The sequence below is a fragment of the Mirounga angustirostris genome, unplaced genomic scaffold, assembly GCF_029215605.1.
Source record: "Mirounga angustirostris isolate CCGP_5_RB_7025 unplaced genomic scaffold, mMirAng1.0.hap1 SCAF_7, whole genome shotgun sequence".
Lineage (NCBI taxonomy): Eukaryota > Metazoa > Chordata > Mammalia > Carnivora > Phocidae > Mirounga > Mirounga angustirostris.
Genome location: NW_026991715.1, coordinates 127,868,963 through 127,887,832, shown reverse-complemented (window position 1 = coordinate 127,887,832; position 18,870 = coordinate 127,868,963). Strand labels below are relative to the sequence as shown.

Sequence of the window (18,870 nt, the reverse complement as noted above, 5' to 3'; positions counted from 1 at the left end):
TTCCCTAGGATATGCATTTTTAAGAGACAGACTAATTGGTCCTGAATTTCCATCCTTCCTCATTTAGGCAGGGAATAGATTCATATATACATGTGAAAAGAACAAAAAAGGTCTCTCTTATTTTTGGAGGGTGATGCCTATTCCCCAGCTGCCTCTCCCCACCCCACAGTCTGACTTACCATGTTCATGATGGTGAGGATATAGGACTCCACGCTGTCGCTCCCATGATACTCAATCATCTTCGTGTCGGCCACCACCAGCGTCTCCACCCATCGCTCTTTGCTGATGGAACGCCGAGACAGGCCTCTGCTGGGCCAGTGGTTCCTCTCCCACCTCTCTCGCTGTAGCTCCACCTTCTGGGAGGTGGCAAGACTGTCTAAACATTAAACAGAAGACACGGGGCTAACGCTATGTATCTCCATATACTACTCACCTATGTTTTAAAGATTCAAGGCCATAAGTTTAATTTATGTTTAACAATGTAGGAATGCAATGTTCTTTTTTTTTTTTAAGATTTTATTTATTTGACAGAGAGAGACAGAGAGCACAAGCAGAGTGGCAGGCAGAGGCGGAGGGAGAAGCATACTTCCCAAGGAGCAGGGACCCCGACGTGGGGCTCGATCCCAGGACCCTGGGTTCATGACCTGAGCCGAAGGCAGACGCTTAACTGACTGAGCCACCCAGGCGTCCCAGGAATACAATGTTCTTATATATATGCCTGAAATGGAAGAAGGGACCAATTTGAATGATTATGACCAAGATAACTGAAATCTGCATCTTACAGGGATTCAAAGTACTTCTTTGAAATAATTACTACCTATTTCATTAAATAGGTCCCTCACTATTAAGAAGATGTTATAATCAAAACTGGGAACTTTTTCTTTTCCTCCTCCTCCTCTAAATTATTCAGTGCCTACTATACGCCAAGCAGTGTACAGGGTTTTAAAACGCCAAGTTGTTTATCCTCATGAACATTTGAGGGACGTACTTCTATCTCTGTTTTGCACATGTGAAAATTAATGTTCAAAATGCCTGGTTCAATAATTTCCCCAAAGTCACACAGCTCATAATTTTATGGTCCAGAAGATCCAGGGTTTTCTATGCCCTAGAGTCATGCGGTTTTCATATATGCCACATTGTCTCCCACCGAGTAAACATGCATACAACTGGAGAACATGTAAGCTGGAAAAGCTGCATATACTTCTAGAAGGTATGAAGGTAGAGTCGATACATTAATTTGCTCTGTAACCCTTCCCGCTGCCTCAGTTTCACTGTCTATGTGAAGTCAGAACACACTGAGGAGTAGTTACCAAAAAAAAAAAAAAAGAGAGAGAGACATAATCATAAGTCTGTAATTTCAAATTCATTTATTATGAGCTTCACTTGAAAATAATAAAGCCATACTTTGGTAAAATAACCAGGATTATGTTAGCCTTGCAGGGAAGTCTTGTGAAGGTTTGCAGATGAGGAGATGGTTAACCCCTCATCTGTCTGTGGGAGAACAACGTTCTACTTTCCTTCTCCACCTGCTTTACACGGATAAGTATGCCTTCCCTCAGAAATCTCCAGAGATGTTTTCAACGGGTTCTAACTCTGCACCCCACTTATCCCCCCGTCTGTCACCCTCTTTTCAAAGCTCATGGGAACGCTTCAGACTATGTTTCCAAATCTCTCTGTGCAAGCCAGGGAGCAAGCCACACTTGAGCCCACATGGGGCCTGTGTCTGGGAAGGGGTGTTAGCAGACCAGGCCAAGCAGAGGAATCCTATCAACCCGCTTAGGTGTGATCTCCTTCTCTCAATCCCTCCTGTCCCTGCCGTGTGGGGGCAGACCTCCTCCAAGCTGCAGGAATGCACAGTGCTCTCCCTGAGCCCCCTCCCTTGGCCATGTAGGCTCGTCACCCACCCCCGCTCTCAGAGGCTTCGGCCGGCTCCCTACAGTTGGCACAGAGGGTGCGATATGCAGCCCGTTCATTAAGAGCAGGACCCCCGCCACAGGCTGCAGCTGTGGGTGCCACTCCGCTCAAGCCTCAGGTGCCTATGGTTAGGAGCTGGGGGGACACTGGTAGGATAAAGGTGACCTCTCTGCTTCTCCCAGTCCTTTCTTATCTCACGTCTCTGCCTTTACCCACCCCCCTCCACCTTTTATCTCAACATCGATCAGCAGAGTTTAAAGCAAAAAAACAAAAGATAGCTTTATAGCCCATCAAGTTATTTCCAGCAAACAGGCGAGTTCTCAGTAAATAAAAGGGCAGGTAGGAGGAAACGTGGAAATGAGAATGCAGTCCGGTGAAGACGTGTTCCAACAAGACCTAAGCTAAGCACTTGCTAAAGGCCAGATGCTCGTGCTAATGAAAATGTCATCAGGTTTCAGATAATTCCCAAGGTAGAGATGTCTCTTGTATCACGGATGGTGCCAGAAGCCTTGCAGCAGTGGTGGGATTCAATCTGGGCCCTGATGGGACCGAGCAGGAAAAGAGGATCGTATCTATCTAGGCCGACTTTGTGAGGTTCTCTTGACGTCATCCCAGACTTAACAGAAGAAACGCTTCTGTTCAAAAAATTTTAGGCTGTACAAGAAGTCAGCCCTACACATTTATCTCCAAGGCCTGGTGACAAAGCCAGACAGCTCCTCGGGGGCAGGTGAGATGCCAACAATTCTAGAAAGCTCCCCTGACCCTGCCACCCCTCCCAACACACACAGACTGTCTTAGTCTGCTCAGGCTGCCATAACAAAATACCATAGCTTAAACAAGAGAAAACTATTTTCTCACAGTCCCTGAAGCTGTAAGTCCAAGCTCAGATGGCAGCAAGTGCAGGCTCTGGCGAAGAGCTGGCCGGAAAACTGGCTCTCTTCCTGGCCGCGGATGGCCACCGTCCCACGATCTGCGAACATGGTTTTTCCTCACTGTGTGCATGTGGACAGATCTCTCTTTCGTCCTCTTCGTCTACGGCCACCCATCCTGTTGAATTAGGACCCCACCCTTATGACCTCATTTAACCTTAGTTACCTCCCCAAAGCCCTATGTCCATATACAGTCACCCAGGGAGTTAGGGTCTGCACAGAGGCAATTTGGGAGGACACAGCTCCGTCCATACACCACGCCACACACACTATTCAGAGATGCCTCTTCTGGGCTGGGATGGCTTCTGGGCAGGCCTCACACTGAGAGCTTCCCACACTGCTGTAGCTCCCTGCTCTTCAGGGGGCTTCCAGTGAGGCTGTGAGCACAGAAGGGCATCTCCTGTAGCTTTGTCCTGAGGGCCTAACACCATGTCTGGCAAACAGTGGCACCCAGTAAAGGCTTGATGCGTGGGTAAAGGAAAAACTGAAGATGAATCAGACACAATTTAGGAATCACAAATACAGGAAAACTGCAAGCGCTCTCTACTTTTCCCTCTGGGATGACTCATTTCAATTAAAGAATTCTCCACACTGAGACTGTGAAGTGTTTGTTTTAGGGGGCGAAATCTAGCCACGTGGGCAGTTTACATCAGGACAATTTCCAGTCCTGACCCAGGGCGGACTCTTCCCAGGCCTGAAGCTAGAGAAGGGCAGCTCTCTGTGCTAACAGAGCCAAGGGCCTACGGATCTCTGCAAAATACAAACGATGGACTTCTTTTTCCCTTCCGCAAACCCCGCATGCTTTAGGCAGCTCTTCACGGAGCTCTCTCTCATTTAGAGCTTTCCGGGGTAGCAGAGCTTTTACCTGCGGCCCATCTCTCAGCCTTCCGGGGGGGCCAGGTCGTCTGCAGACAGGGAGGAAGCATGGCTGGAGCCAGGGGCTTGGAGGAGGCTCAAGGATGACCAGGGAACAAGGCAAGTGAACACAGAGGGGAGAAGACCCAGGAAATGATACCTGGACTCTAAGGGATGTTTTCAGCGTGCCAGGAGCTTCTAGCCCGGACAATGAAGCCACGTCTCCACTGAGGTACGTGCTCAAGGCTCTGCCTCTGTCCCTAACTCAGCTGTTCCCTCACCTCGATTCTCTTCCGCTGCCTCATGCACAGATTTCTCATAGAGAGGGGGGATGTCTGCCTGGCCTATAAAGCGTTACTTACCACTAACTGCAAACGGGCCATTAACGGCACCTACTGCCAGATTTGAGGCCCAGCTGCCCCCACGAAGATCCTCTCAGGTTAACCTTCTCCAGGCCACACCCTACAGCTTCTAGACAAATGAGACCCAGGGCCCTGACTGCCCCCTTCCCACCACCAGCCTGGGTGAGGTTCCTGAAACAAAGCTCAGCAGCAACACGATCACTGACAGCCACCGCCTAACAAGAGGCTGGCCTGTGATAAGCACTTTTATTTGATCCTTTATTAGTTAGTTCTCAATAACTTTATAAGTCTTATTATTGCCATTTTAAAATAAGAAATAGGAAATTCAGAGAGGTTACAAAATTTGTTTAAACTCTCTAAGCCAATAAGCAGCAGCCCTGCATTTAAAACAAAAAATTGTTTTTTAAAGATTTATTTGAGAAAGAGAGCACGCACATGTGCACATGCAGGAAAGGGATGGAGGGACAGAGGGAGATGGAGAAAGAGAATCCCAAGCAGACTCCACGCTAAGTGCAGAGTCCCACACAGGGCTCAATCCTAGGACCTTGAGATCAGTACGTGAGCCAGAATCAAGAGTAAGATGCTTAACCAACTGAGCCACCCAGGCACCCCAGCAGACCAGCATTTTAGATGAGTCAGTCTGAATGTCATTTAGATTGGTGGTGTGGAGATAGGGGTGGGGGTCCTGAGAAACCTCTGGCTGGAAACTGCAATGTGGGGAGTAGAAAGGATTAGCTCAAGACGGTCATCCTAGGGGCACCTGGGTGGTTCAGTCATTAAGCGTCTGCCTTCAGCTCAGGTCATGATCCCAGGGTCCTGGGATGGAGCCCTGCATCGGGCTCCCTGCTCGCTGTGAGGCCTGCTTTTCCCTCTCTCACTCCCCCTGCTTATGTTCCCTCTCTCACTGTCTCTCTCTCTCTCTGTCAAAATAAATAAATAAAATCTTTAAAAAAAAAAAAAAAGACGGTCATCCTAGGGGAAAAGGTGGACCAGACACCAGCTGACCCCAAAGCTCCAAGTCCCTACCAGTCCTAAGCAAAGCTCGAAGGAAATTTGTGTAGGAGAAGCTCAACAGGTAATTCGTGACTTTTTGCTACTGGCTTTCTGGAAACAATGTCTCACTTCTCTTGTACAGTCCAGACATAACCTACTGAGAGAAGATGTCCTGGACCCAGATGTGGTGGCTGGAGAAATGGCACCAGGAAAAAGGAAGGACATTTTAAGTCTGATAGGACCTAGAAAGCTTCTATTCAGGCCCACCATTGACAACTGTTCACTCCCCGACACCATGGGCCTGGACTGAACCACTCCTGTACTGAGCCACTTATAGGTCCCATGACCTTGGAGCAGTGTTCTCGTCACCTCCCCCCCTCACTGCCCCCCCCCCCCCGCATGTAATGAGGAAAGTGAACTGGACTCCTACTTTTAAAAATGTATTTTAGGGGCATCTCTCTGCTTCAGGCGGTAGGGCATGCGACTCTCGATCTCAGGGCCGTGAGTTCGAGCCCCATGTTGGGTATAGAGATTACTTAAAAAAAACAAAAAATAAAAAAATAAAAATGTATTTTAGTAACAGAACCCTTTCTTCAGACAAAGATTATGCAAAAAGCAAGGAAAAGAAAGAATCCCAAGGCACACGTGGCAGATGGCACAGAAAGGGAGTCCACGTGCAGAGCTAAACCACCCGATGACACCATCTCTAAGGGTCCTTTCAGCCCTGGGTGTTGTTCCAGTTGAGCAAAGACACCTTCCATTGCCCATACGACTCATCAGTTTGCTGCTACCACACACTTACGACCAGACCCCTTTCCTGGGAGAACACAGTTGCCTTTCCCAGCTGAGCTGAATGTCAGTACTGGTGCTCATATTCAGCAGCAATGATAGTTAAGCTGCCGGAGGTGTCCGTCTCTTCGGACCAGCTTTGGGTAGATCTGAAATGCCTCAGCCAGGAAGCTCATTTTCAGTAAAAAGAAGTCTACTTTATTCACTATGAACCAAAACTATTTTTGTCCTTAGGTAACAGACTATCCATTTCTCAAAACTGGCCACTGCTAAAGTGAAGATGTAGGTCTTCAATGACAAACAAGTGAAGCAACAAGAGTCTAAGTGTTAATAAGCAGGGAATGTCAAAAGCAAGTACTCCCCAGGTTTAGGGCTGTGGACAAAAAGTATAAGTACCTGAAAAAATCAAATGATATATGCTTCCCAAAGGCTGACTGGTCCTGGCTGGCAATGCCCTCACTTCATTAAGAACATGTCGAAAAGGAGAAAGGAAATGACGAATCATTTTGGAAATGTGAAACCTCCCAAAATAACAACATAATTAAATCAAGTGCAGGTGAAAGGGAGGGGTTTTCTTTGTTTTGTTTTTTTTTAAAGCGCTCCAGAGAGCCGATAATCAGAATGAGAATTTATAAAACAATATGATCCATTATTATCTTATTTTAAATTGTCAATTTCATTCATTGCTAACACTCACAATGACAAGCAATTCCACTGATTTGAGATCTAACCCCACACACTTTCTTTCCTTTCCTCATCCTCTGACAGAAAAACATGGTACTGGCACAAAAACAGACATATAGACCAATGGAACAGAATGGAGAGCCCAGATATGGACCCTCAACTCTATGGTCAAATAATCTTCGACAAAGCAGGAAAAAATATGCAATGGAAAAAAGACAGTCTCTTCAATAAATGGTGCTGGGAAAATTGGACAGCTATGTACAGAAGAATGAAACTCAACCATTCTTTAACACCATACACAAAGATAAAGAAGAATGAAACTCAACCATTCTTTAACACCATACACAAAGATAAACTCAAAATGGATGAAAGACCTCAATATGAGACAGGAATCCATCAAAATCCTAGAGGAGAACATAGACAGTAACCTCCTCAAAATCAGCCACATCAAGCTATATCTCCAAAGGCAAGTGAAACAAAAGCAAAAATGAACTTTTAGGACTTCATCAAAATAAAAAGCTTCTGCACAGCAAAGGAAACAGTCAACAAAACAAAGAGGCAACCCACAAACATAGTACGTGTTAAAGTCAAAAAATGGGCAGAAGACATGAACAGACACTGCTCAAAAGAAGATATACAAATGGCTAACAGACACATGAAAAACATGTTCATCATCATTAGCCATCAGGGAAATTCAAATCAAAACCACATTGAGATACCACCTTACACCAGTTAGAATGGCAAAAATTGACAAGGCAAGAAACAACAAATGTTGGAAAAGTTGTGGAGAAAAGGGAACCCTCTTACACTGTTGGTTGGAACACAAGTTGGTACCGCCACTTTGGAAAACAGTGTGGAGGTGCCTCAAAAAATTAAAAATAGAGCTACCCTATGACCCAGCAATTGCACTACTTGGTATTTACCCCAAAGACACAGATGTAGTGAAAAGAAAAGCCATATGCACCCCAGTGTTCACAGCAGCAATGTCCACAATAGCCAAACTGTGGAAAGAGCTGAGATGCCCTTCAACAGATGAATGGATAAAGAAGATGTGGTCCATATATACAATGGAATATTACTCGGCCATCAGAAAGGATGAATACCCAACTTTTATGTCAACATGGATGGGACTGGAGGAGATTATCCTAAGTGAAATAAGTCAAGCAGAGAAAGTCAATTATCATATGGTTTCATTTATTTGTGGAACATAAGGAATAGCATGGAGGACACTAGGAGAAGGAAGGGAAAAATGAAGGGGGGGGAATTGGAGGGGGAGACCAACCATGAGAGACTATGGACTCTGAGAAACAAACAGCGTTTTAGAGGGGAGGGGTGTGGGGAGATGGGTTAGCTTGGTGATGGATATTAAGGAGGGCACATACTGCATGGAACACTGGGTGTTATATGAAAACAATGAAACATGGAACACTACAACAAAAACTAATGATGTATTGTATGGTGACTAACATAACGTAATAAAATAAAATTAAAAAAAAAAAAGAAAGAAACGTGCTGATGCATTTCTCACAATGAAGACCCATGTGGAAGAGGCAGCTAGGGACAGAAGAGGACGACAAAACCAAAAATTTAAATAATCAACCAAGTAGAATAATGAGTCCCAGCAAGCTGAAACGTTGATAGAACCCTAATGACAGCCTTTCCTTAGCTTAGTAAGGAAATGGTGAATAACCAAGGGACTTTCACACTTCACCAAGGCATCATGAAAGGCATTTTATACATAGCCTCTAGGTCCTCGGTGGTGAGCTCTCCATTTCCAAAGGTGTTCAGAAAGAGTTTATTCCTGCACAGTTACATTTTCAAGTAGAATATAGAATTGCACCAGTTTATAAATAACTAGCTATACTGCAATCTAAGCAGGGAATTTAGTACACTTCTCCCAAGCTCTCTTGACCTTGGGACTTGTTGCTTTCAGAGCTCTCGTTAATACCTTGTTCCATGGCACATCACTTAGGAAATACAGCTTTTAAGGATTCCTAGCTCAGGAAGGAAGTCAGATTAAATGAGTGCTGAAGCTTCTTCAGATGATAAGGATCTGTCAATCTAAGATGATCTGTAGAAATGAAGGAAAGGCTGCCTTTTCCAGGAGCTACAGAGTGGGAACAGAAATACAGGGTACCTATTTCTTCAAGTAGCTTATGTTCTCTTTCTAGGGTTCTCTCTGGTCTCAATGAAGGTGTACATCTCGATGGACCAGAAAAGCATATGACTTAAGTAGAACCACTGAAAAAGTGGGAGAGACAGGAGGGGGCTCTTGAAGAATGGAGCCCTTTCATCTGTGGGGAGATGGATGATGGACCAGTACGGGACCATGTTACCAATTACTTAGGGCTGATTGTGGGCTTCAGCAGGACCTTCCAAGAAAAGGCCCACTCTGGAACTCCTGATCTACCTATCCTGGCAGTACTTTAAAGATGACCAAATCCTAGAAACATAGTACGTGTTCAATAAATATGAGCCCAACCGCTTAGCAGGTTTTTCTTAAAACTCACGAGGACCTACAGCCAACTGTTGTCCCAAGGAGGAGAAATGAATCCATGTTATCCAGATAAATCAAGGTCATTCTAAGGTAGTGGGCAACCTAAGGTAGGGACCCTCTCAGCTCAGTGTCCCTTTCCCATCTGTCTACACTCCTGCTCTGTGGTTTGTATCCAACCCTAAAAGTATCATATCAAATACTGAACATGTCTAAGGCAATTTGTGCCTGCCTTTATGGTAACTGTGTCAGACCGCCGATTCTCCCAGTATTGGGTTCTTGATTTTCTTCCTTCTTGATTTTTCTGCTGGGCACATGGCCTCCTAGAATCAAGAATAAATTTCCCAGCCTCCCTTGCAGCTCAATTCTAACCAATGGGACACTTGGGGAAGCACCATGTGTAACTTCTAGAACTTAAAAGGAAGGCACAGGGACTTCTTTTCCTGTTCTTCCTTCCTGGCCCTGAATGTGGATGGTCTGGACAAGAACGTGGAAGCCAGACATCAAAGAAGATAGAACAGGACAGAAGACAGGCAACAGGAGTCTGAGCTCCTGATGATTGTGGAGGATGACACCAACCTTGGACATTTTATCTCCAAATTTCATTTATGGGAGAGATAAATAAAAGTCTATTTTTCAACTAGAATGGAAGAGGGCTATTTTGTCTATCCTTCTATACCCAGCACCTAGAAGAGTTCCTTGCACTCAATAACAATATTTCAAATCAATACATCTTATTTAGAGTTTTCTGTCACACATAAACATATCATCCTGAAGGATATGATGAGTTAATCACTCCTTCCATGTCCATAAGCTTTATCTCTGCTCACCCATAACCCTCAAGGGGTGGGTCCCTTTCCTCTCCAAGTGGTAGCATCTGATCCCTCTCCTTGGATCAGCAAGTTGATTAAGTGTAAATAAACAGAGGGTTCTCTTTTAATACCTCCACTGTGTAAATAGCAGGACTAAGACTGACCACCCCAAATGGCTTCCAGAAACAGCATGTTCAGAAAGGCTACACGCCCACTCGTGCCCTGTGGAACACAATGCCATGAGTCCTGTGTATGATCTTCTTAACATATCACCCACACACAGACTTAAAACCCAGAGTTCAGAGCTCCAGGGAAGCCATCATCTTTGTCTTTAGCATTTGGTGAACATCTGCTGTCTACATTCCCATCTTTCCCCCCACCCCTTTGTTTTTTTGTTGTGTTGTGTTGTGTTTTGTTTTTAACCTCTCAGAGCTCTGCTCATATTCATATCCACCCCACTATCTGCATTTAAAGAAAAGGGCTACTTTTTTTTTTAAAGCTTTTTGTCCAGAATTTTAAAGTTTCCCATATTGGAAGTGAGGGCTAGAGGTTTCTTGTCTACCATATTTTTGTGTTGTTTTTCACAGTGAAACTCAGCCCTACTATATTTACAAAATAGTGTATTCAATTTACAAAAATGTTTTTTGTAAAAGTAGGAAATGCTACAGAGTGCAGAGTTTCCCCATGTGTTATAAGAATCTGTTTCCTAGGGGCACGTGGGTGGCTCAGTCTTTAAGCGTCTGCCTTTGGCTCTGGTCATGATCCCAGGTCCTGGGATTCAGCCCCGCATCGGGCTCCCTGCTTGGCGGGAAGCCTGCTTCTTCCTCTCCCACTCCCCCTGCTTGTGTTCCCTCTCTCACTGTCTCTCTCTGTCAAATAAACAAAATCTTTAAAAAAGAATCTGTTTCCTAAATAGTCTAAAGTCACTGAAGGCACTGAATACAGCGTTTTTTCTTAGCCCTCTGGGATATCACACACTTGACAAAGTAATTCAAGGCGGAGGGAACTCAGGAAACATAAATTATAATCATAGGGGACATTATATCTGCTGCGATCATGGACTGCTTTGTTCTTGTGACAAGTGCCAAAAAGAGAGACTGCAATTTGTTTTGCTCTTTTCTAGTAAAGGTCAGGATGATATTATCATTGTTATGAACCAAAGGCAGGATTTTAACTATTCTCATATGTAGCAAATAAATGGATTTGCCACTTAATTCTCTTAGCTCAAAGCTCTATGTTTCATTTAATCTTTTGCCTGGGTTATCCTGCTGGTCTGGACAGCGCCCCCCTGAGGGGGAAGCCTTTCTTTACAAGGGAGGACAGATCAGAGTCTCAGTCATCTGTGTAACTCAACACTCGGCATTGAGCCTGGTGTCTTCTGACATGGAATAAGTGTCTGCTGAATGAGTATATGGATTCCTTCACTTAATATTTATTTGTGGGACTGGAGTGTCATATAGAGCATTAAATAAAACCAAAAAAAAGTATTTGAATTCTAGTGAGTCTAATCTGATCTTCATCATTCATGCATTCCAACTTCTGTATTTTTCTCAACATATTTAGCCACTTCCAACCCCCGACCCCCAAAGCAGAATGCTAACAACAAATGTGCACATACCGAAAGCTGGCAAGTTTTGTTTCCTAAAGGAAACGTTATTCTGGAGGAAAGTGCTCTCTTTCCTCTAACAGAGGAGGGAAACCACTAAGTAAAAAGGCATTCCCATTTCAGCTCTCAAATTTCTTGGAAGTTCATTACAGAAAGTGGAATTTGGGGTAATTTTTTTCTTTTATCTGCTTTATTGTGTTTTCTACATTACTTTTATAGTTGGAAAAATAAACTTTAAAAAATGTGACGAAGGCCCTTTACTTTCATTTTCTTCACAATTTGTAATTTAATAGCAGCATTTTTCTGAGTATTTACTCCAATTCTCTCATTAATGTTTGTCCTTTCAACCAAGTAGCCAGAGGCTATTCTCCCCAACCATCTACAATGCTTCCCTAGTCACAGCCATTACAGTAAATGACATAATTATTAAGAAATAGCTGATGCGGGCGCCTGGGTGGCTCAGATGGTTAAGCATCTGCCTTCGGCTCAGGTCATGATCCCGGGGTCCTGGGATTGAGTCCCGCGTTGGGCTCCCCACTCTGCGGGAAGTCTGCTTCTCCCTCTGCCTCTCTCTCTCTCTCATGAATAAGTAAATAAAATCTTAAAAAAAAAAAAAAAAAAGAAATAGCTGATGCAATGCATCTATTCATTCATTTTCTGGTTCTCCAAAGGAAGACAAAGAGACCAGGGTGGGGGGAAATACAAAATTAAGGAGGAAAAGAAGGAATTATTCCTTTTATGTAAGCAGCCAGCCATTCTTCTATGAAGGTATGTGGTGGCAAAGAGCTTTCAAAATAGGAACCAGCATTTCCATTAAAGAACTAGAGATACATGAAGTACAAAGGGAGACACTGAACTTAGCCAGATAAATACTCTTTCCGGGGCACTGGAAAGAACACTATGATCCAGGGAAGCACAGGACACTCTGTAGCCCAGCAGTCACAGGCAGCCTTAGTGTCCCCGAAATGTGCTGTATGTCTCAAGTACACCCTGGATTTCTTTTTCTTTTTTATCTGAAGTCAAGTTAGTTAACATACAGCGTATTATTAGTTTCAGAGGTAGAATTTAGGGATTCTTCAGTTGCATACAACACCCAGTGCTCATTCTATCATGTGCCCTCCTTAATGCCCATCACCCAATTACCCCGTCCCACCACCCACCTCCCCTCCAGCAACTCTCAGTTTGTTCCCTAGACTTAAGAGTCTCTTACCGTTTGCCTCCTCCGATTTTATCTTATTTTATTTTTCCTTCCCTTCCCCTATGTTCATCAGTTTTGTTTCTTAAATTCCACATATGAGTGAAATCATATGGTATTTGTCTTTCTCTGACTGACTTATTTCACTTAGCATAATACTCTCTACTTCCATCCATGTCATTTCAAATGGCAAGATTTCATTCTTTTTGATGGCTGCATAATATTATATATATATATATATATATATATATATATATATATATATATACCACTTCTTCTTTATCCATTCATCTGTTGATGGACAGGTGGGCTCTTTCCATATTTGACTATTGTGGACATTGCTGCTATAAACATTGGGGTGCACGTGCCCCTTCGAATAACTATACTTGTATTTTGGATAAATATCCAGTAATGCAATGGCTGGGTCATAGGGTAGCTCTATTTTCAACTTTTTGAGGAACCTCCATCCTGTTTTCCAGAGTGGCTGCACCAGCTTGCATTCCCACCAACAGTGTAGGAGGGTTCCCCATTCTCCACATCCTCGCCAACATCTGTCATTTTTTGTATTGTTCATTTTAGCCATTCTGACCAATGTGAGGTGGTATCTCAATGTGGTTTTAATTTAATACACTCTGGATTTCAAAGATTTAGTATGAAAAAAAAAAGAATGTAAACTATCACATTAACAATTTACATTGATTATGTGTTGAAATAATATTCTGGGTATTTTGGGCTAAGGAAATTATTAAAATTAACTTCACCTATTTCTTTTTATTTTTTTTTCTTGGCTGCTACAAAACTGAGAATTAAATGTATTGTGCATTAGATTTTTATTGCACAGAACTTATTTAGAGCTCCAGACACTTGGTTATTAATCCAGGGTCTCCTAATTATTTGTCTAACGTCTGCCTCACAGAACTGCTGTAAGGAAGGAGTACATTACAATGTGGGGGAGGGCGTCAAGCACATACCTGCCACATACCAGAGTCATAATAAGTGTTATTTTGTTTTCCTTCATCTTATTTGCAACTAAAGATATGATGTTTATAATAGGTTGAAACCTTAGTTCCTCTTGTTTTCAGTTATGTTTATGTAATTTCACTGATTGGGGAGAGCCATGATTTTAACCAGCCTGGCTGCCTCATCCCTGCCCTCGCCTGATAAAATATCTTGGTTCCTCAGGCACTAAAGCAAAACGACAAGGAAGCATCATTCAGAAGCAAGTAATTTTACCTATTATTTTTTTCCATATTTTAAAGGAGAGAGAGAGAGAGATCAGATAGTTCTGACACTTAGATTTATTCTAAAAAGTCACTTCCTGGGGCACCTGGGTGGCACAGTCAGTTCGGGGTCTGACTCCTGGTTTCGGCTCAGGTGGTGATCTCAGGGTAGTGAGATGGAGCCCCACATCGGGCTTGGTACTCAGCACAGTCTATTTGGGTTTCTCTCTCTCCCTCTGCCCCTCCCACTCATGCTCTCTCTTTTTAAAATAAAAAAATAAATCTTCCAAAAAAATAAAAAGTGACTTCCTGTCCTTTGACAGACAAGCAGATAAACAAAATGTGATGTATATACCTACGTACAATGGAATGTTATTCAGCATCCTGACACCTGCTACAACATCAATGAAGCTTGAGGACGTTACGCTAAGTGGAATAACCAGTCACCAGAGGACAAAGACTGTATGATTACAAGTACATGAGGCACCTGGAGTAGTCAAATTCGTACAGAAAGATAACAGGATGGCGGTTGCCAAGGGCTGCCTGGGGAGGGAGAATAGAAGGAGTTATTGCTTGATTGATACAGAGTTTTAGTTCGGAAAGATGAAAACAGTTCCAGAGATGGATGGGTAGGGGTGATGGCACACAGTAAGGTGAATGCACATGAAGCCGCTGAAATGCACCCTTAAAATAATGAAAATGGAACATTTTATTTTATATCGATTTTACCACAATTAAAAAACTAATTTTAAAAAAGGTAACTTCCATGGTAGATGGTGGATGTTAAGTGAACACAGATCCACTCAACCTCTCACACTTCCTATCACCACGTCAACCAGTCCCATAGTGACCTTTAGGTCCCTAAAGAGACTCACTCACCAATCACTATTTCACAATCACTGAAGTGTGCTTAATTATTAAGGCATTAACATTTCAACAAGTAGAGCTGCCAAAGTAAGATTTTTCTAAACGAACTCACATTTTAATTAGCCAGAAATTCCACTTCCCAACACATTACAGTGAAACGAGTATGGCAATAACATAGGTTCAAAGTTTTCCCTGAACCTTTCCGGGACTCTTGACTGCAGCCCGGCTGGTCCCGCCCTCTGTGACTTTCTCCCCCTGCCCTAGGGCTACAATCTACTCACCAATGCAAGACAAGCTGGTCTTGACTGAACCTTTATGCCTCTGCCCACTTCTGCCCTCTTGAGTCTATAGAGTTTTCTAAGCGGCTCTTTTTGGCTTAATATGGACAGCCTGAGATGTGTCCTCCATAGATCCACTTGCCTTGTTGGACTATGTTTCAAGCATATGGTTTTTCCTCTCTAACCCTCCACCTAACTCCTTGTTTGCCCAAGAAGGCAGCTCTGTCAGCATCTACCAAATGTAACTCTTCTCTCGGATGTTGCTTTGGGCCTCCCGGCTTTAGAAAGAGAAACTTTAGAGTTTTCTCTTCTCAAAAATGGGGTAGTAAATTCAATATGTATACAGATCTTCCTTGACATACAATGGGGTTATGTCCCAATAAACCCATTGTCAGTTGCAAATATCATTAAGTCAAAAATATATTTAGTCCACCTAAACCACCAAACATCATAACTTAGCCTGGCCTACCTTAAACATGCTCAGAGCACTTATGCAAACCTACAGTTGGGCCAAATCATCTAACGCAAAGCCTATTTTTATAAGAAAGCACTGACTATCTCATGTAATTTACTCAATACTATACTGAAAGTGAAAAACAGCAAGGTTGTATGGGGACAGACGGTTGTAGGTGTACTGGTTGTTTCCCTCATGATGGTGTGGTTGACTGGGACCTGTGGCTCCCCGATGTCCCCCTTGTTGAGACAGACAGAGACAGAGACAGAGAATCTTAGCCCAGGAAAAGATCAAAACTCAAAGTTCGAAGCATGGTTTCTACTGAATGCATACTGCTTTCACATTATCATAAAGTCAAAAAACTGTAAGCTGAACCCTGATAAGTTGGGAATGGCCCATACTTCACTGTGATACTTAATATAGGCATAAGATACCGTGCATATATTCAAAACCTGCCAGGCCTGCACTACCCTCTCTGGGGAAAGATAAAGTAGAAATTAGAGTTCTTTTTTTTTTTAATTTTATTTTATTATGTTAGTCACCATACCATACATCATTAGTTTTTGATGTAGTGATCCACGATTCATGTTTTTGTATAACACCCAGGGCTCCATGCAGTACATGATACCCATCACTGGGCTAACCCATCTGCCCCACCCCTCCCCTCTAAAACCCTCAGTTTGTTTCTCAGAGTCCATAGTCTCTCATGGTTCATCCCTCCGATTCCCCCCCCCCTTCATTTTCCCCTTCCTTCTCCTAATGTCCTCCATGCTATTCCTTATGTTCCACAAATAAATGAAACCATATGATAATTGACTTTCTCTGCTTGACTTATTTCACTTAGCATAATCTCCTCCCATCCCATCCATGTTGATGTAAAAGTTGGGTATTCATCTTTTCTGATGGCTGAGTAATATTCCATTGTATATATGGACCACATCTTCTTTATCCATTCATCTGTTGAAGGGCATCTCGGCTCTTTCCACAGTTTGGCTATTGTGGACATTGGTGCTATGATCATTGGGGTGCATATGGCCCTTCTTTTCACTACATCTGTGTCTTTGGGGTAAATACTGAGTAGTGCAATTGCTGGGTCATAGGGTAGCTCTTAAGCTCAAGGTGCTCTCTCATTTACTGGAGAAGGAAAAAAAAAGCCACCAGCCAGAAACTGAGAATCATATAAACAATAAATGATTAAAAGCCACTCAGAGTGCATGCAGATAAGCGTTTGGAGGGAAAAGAGATCAAGCTGGATTCAATGAGCAGCTGTATTTTCCAGTCACCAGCCAGGCCCTGAGATCACAGAAGTGAATAAAATCAACTTTACTTCCATTGAGGTGCTCTGCATCCAGTGAGCAGATGGAACAGACTTCCTTCTCAAGGTGGAAGGTAGATTTTCGGGGTGAATGTAACTAGACAGAGGAGAGAGGAGAGCAGATGGGGTGACCAGGATGAACAAAGGTGCAGGGAGAAGGCTCGATGATGCAGCTTTTCAAAAATTCACAACGGCCTGGAGAATTCCAAACTGCCTAATCCTAAACTATTTTCATTTGCCAAATGATTAGGGGACATTAGCTCTCCTTTGTGTTATGTTTTGCTTATTAAAATGAGCTTGTATTTCTAAACCAACACATACTGGGATGGTGGGGTGAACCCAGAGAGCCTGCAAAAGGGCTGCAGATGGAAGCAAAATGTTAATTTTGCTGCAAAGACTCCATGAAGTGAACATTTCCCATGTCCACAGCTGAGTAGTAAGTCATTATGGTTCCCAGCATATGAATACGAAAATTGAGCAATGCCTACTAGATAAGCTGAAAGCATTTAAGAGTGAGTGAAGCTTGTTCTTCCCAATAAGAACGTGTACCTTACGCAATCAGAGTTGCCTCTCTTGACAACGTAGCAGTAGGACAGCAGGGATTACTAACCCTGTTTTCCAGATAGGTCAATTTCATTTTAAAAAAACTTACATTAGGAGGCATAAACACACAGATCAATGGAGCTGAATAGAGAACCCAAAGATAGACCCACAGGAACATGCCTAACTGACTTCCGGCAAAGCTGAAGCAATTAGACATCCATAGACAAAACGAACAAATAAAAAACCTTGGGCTAAGCCTTCCTTCTTGTATAAAAATTGCTTCAAAATGTATGAACATAATAAAAAAAGTATGAATGTATGGATTTAATCATAAAATGTAAAACTATAAAGTTTTTAAAAATAAGAGAAAATCTTTGAGATCCAGGACTAAGCAAAGTGTTCTTAGACCACCCATGAAGGGACAAACTGATGAATTAAACCTCATCAGAATTAAAAACTTTTGCCCTGGAAAAGCCAATGTGAGGTACAGAGCTTCACTTTGTGGTGACAAAAATGTTCTAATGTTGACTGTGGTGATGGCTGAACCACTCTGTGCATACGCGAAAAGCCAACAAATTGTACACTTTTTAAAAAAATTTTTTATAGTATTCTGATTTTTTACACATCATTTTTCAAATCTCAAATTTAAAGATTTTATTTATTTATTTGACAGAGACAGACAGCAAGAGAAGGAACACAGGCAGGGGGAGTGGGAGAGGGAGAAGCAGGCTTCCCGCCAAGCAGGGAGCCCGATGAGGGACTCGATCCCAGGACCCCGGGATCATGACCTGAGCCGAAGGCAGACGCTTAACGACTGAGTCACCCAAGTGCCCCAAATTGTACACTTTAAATGGGTGAATTATATGTATGTGAATTATGTCTCAACAAAGCTGTCATTTAAAAAAAAAAAAAAAAGCCTAGGGGCACCTGGGTGGCTCAGTTGGTTGAGCGTCTGCCTTCAGCTCGGGTCATGATCCCGGGGTCCTGGGATCGAGTCCCCCATTGGGCTCCGTGTTCAGCAGGGAGCCTGCTTCTCCCTCTCCCTCTGCCTGCCTGTCTGCCTACTTGTAATCTCTCACCCTCTGTCAAATAAATAAATAAAATCTTTTAAAAAATTTAAATAAAAAATAAAATGAAAGCCTATGTGAAGAGGATGGGAAAACAAGCTGCAGACTGGAAGGAAATATATACAAATCACATATCTAACAAAAGATTAGTATCAAGAATATATAAGGAATTCTCAAAACTCAATGATAAACCAAAAAAATCAAATTAAAAATAAGCAAAAGACAGAAACAAACATTTCACTGAAGAAGATATACAGATGTCAAAAAAGCACATGAAAAGATGTCCAACATTACTTATTAGGGAGATGAAAATTAAGGAGAGGTATCGCTACATAGCTATCAAGAATGTTAAACTAAAAATAGCGACAGTATCACTATTGTGATATTGGATGTGGAGCAACTGGATCACTTATCCACAGCTGGTGGGAATGTAAAATGGTATAGCCACTCTGGAAAACACTTGAGCAGTTTCTTATAAAACTACCCATGCAAT

At 42.8% G+C, this 18,870-nt stretch overlaps 1 protein-coding gene across 4 annotated transcripts in view; it reads right to left on the bottom strand.

The window, feature by feature from the left end:
* The window catches only part of ADAMTS12 (ADAM metallopeptidase with thrombospondin type 1 motif 12), a 298,641-nt gene that overhangs the window by 127,981 nt on the left and 151,790 nt on the right, over positions 1 to 18,870 (bottom strand). For all 4 annotated transcript variants that reach the window (XR_008505101.2, XM_064596806.1, XM_045862685.3 and 1 more), the window contains exon 4: positions 180 to 376. Coding sequence is in view for 3 of the 4 variants with exons in the window: in XM_064596806.1 (XP_064452876.1) it covers positions 180 to 376 (197 nt within the window). In the remaining variant the exon portion in view is untranslated. The remainder of the gene's footprint in view (positions 1 to 179; positions 377 to 18,870) is intronic.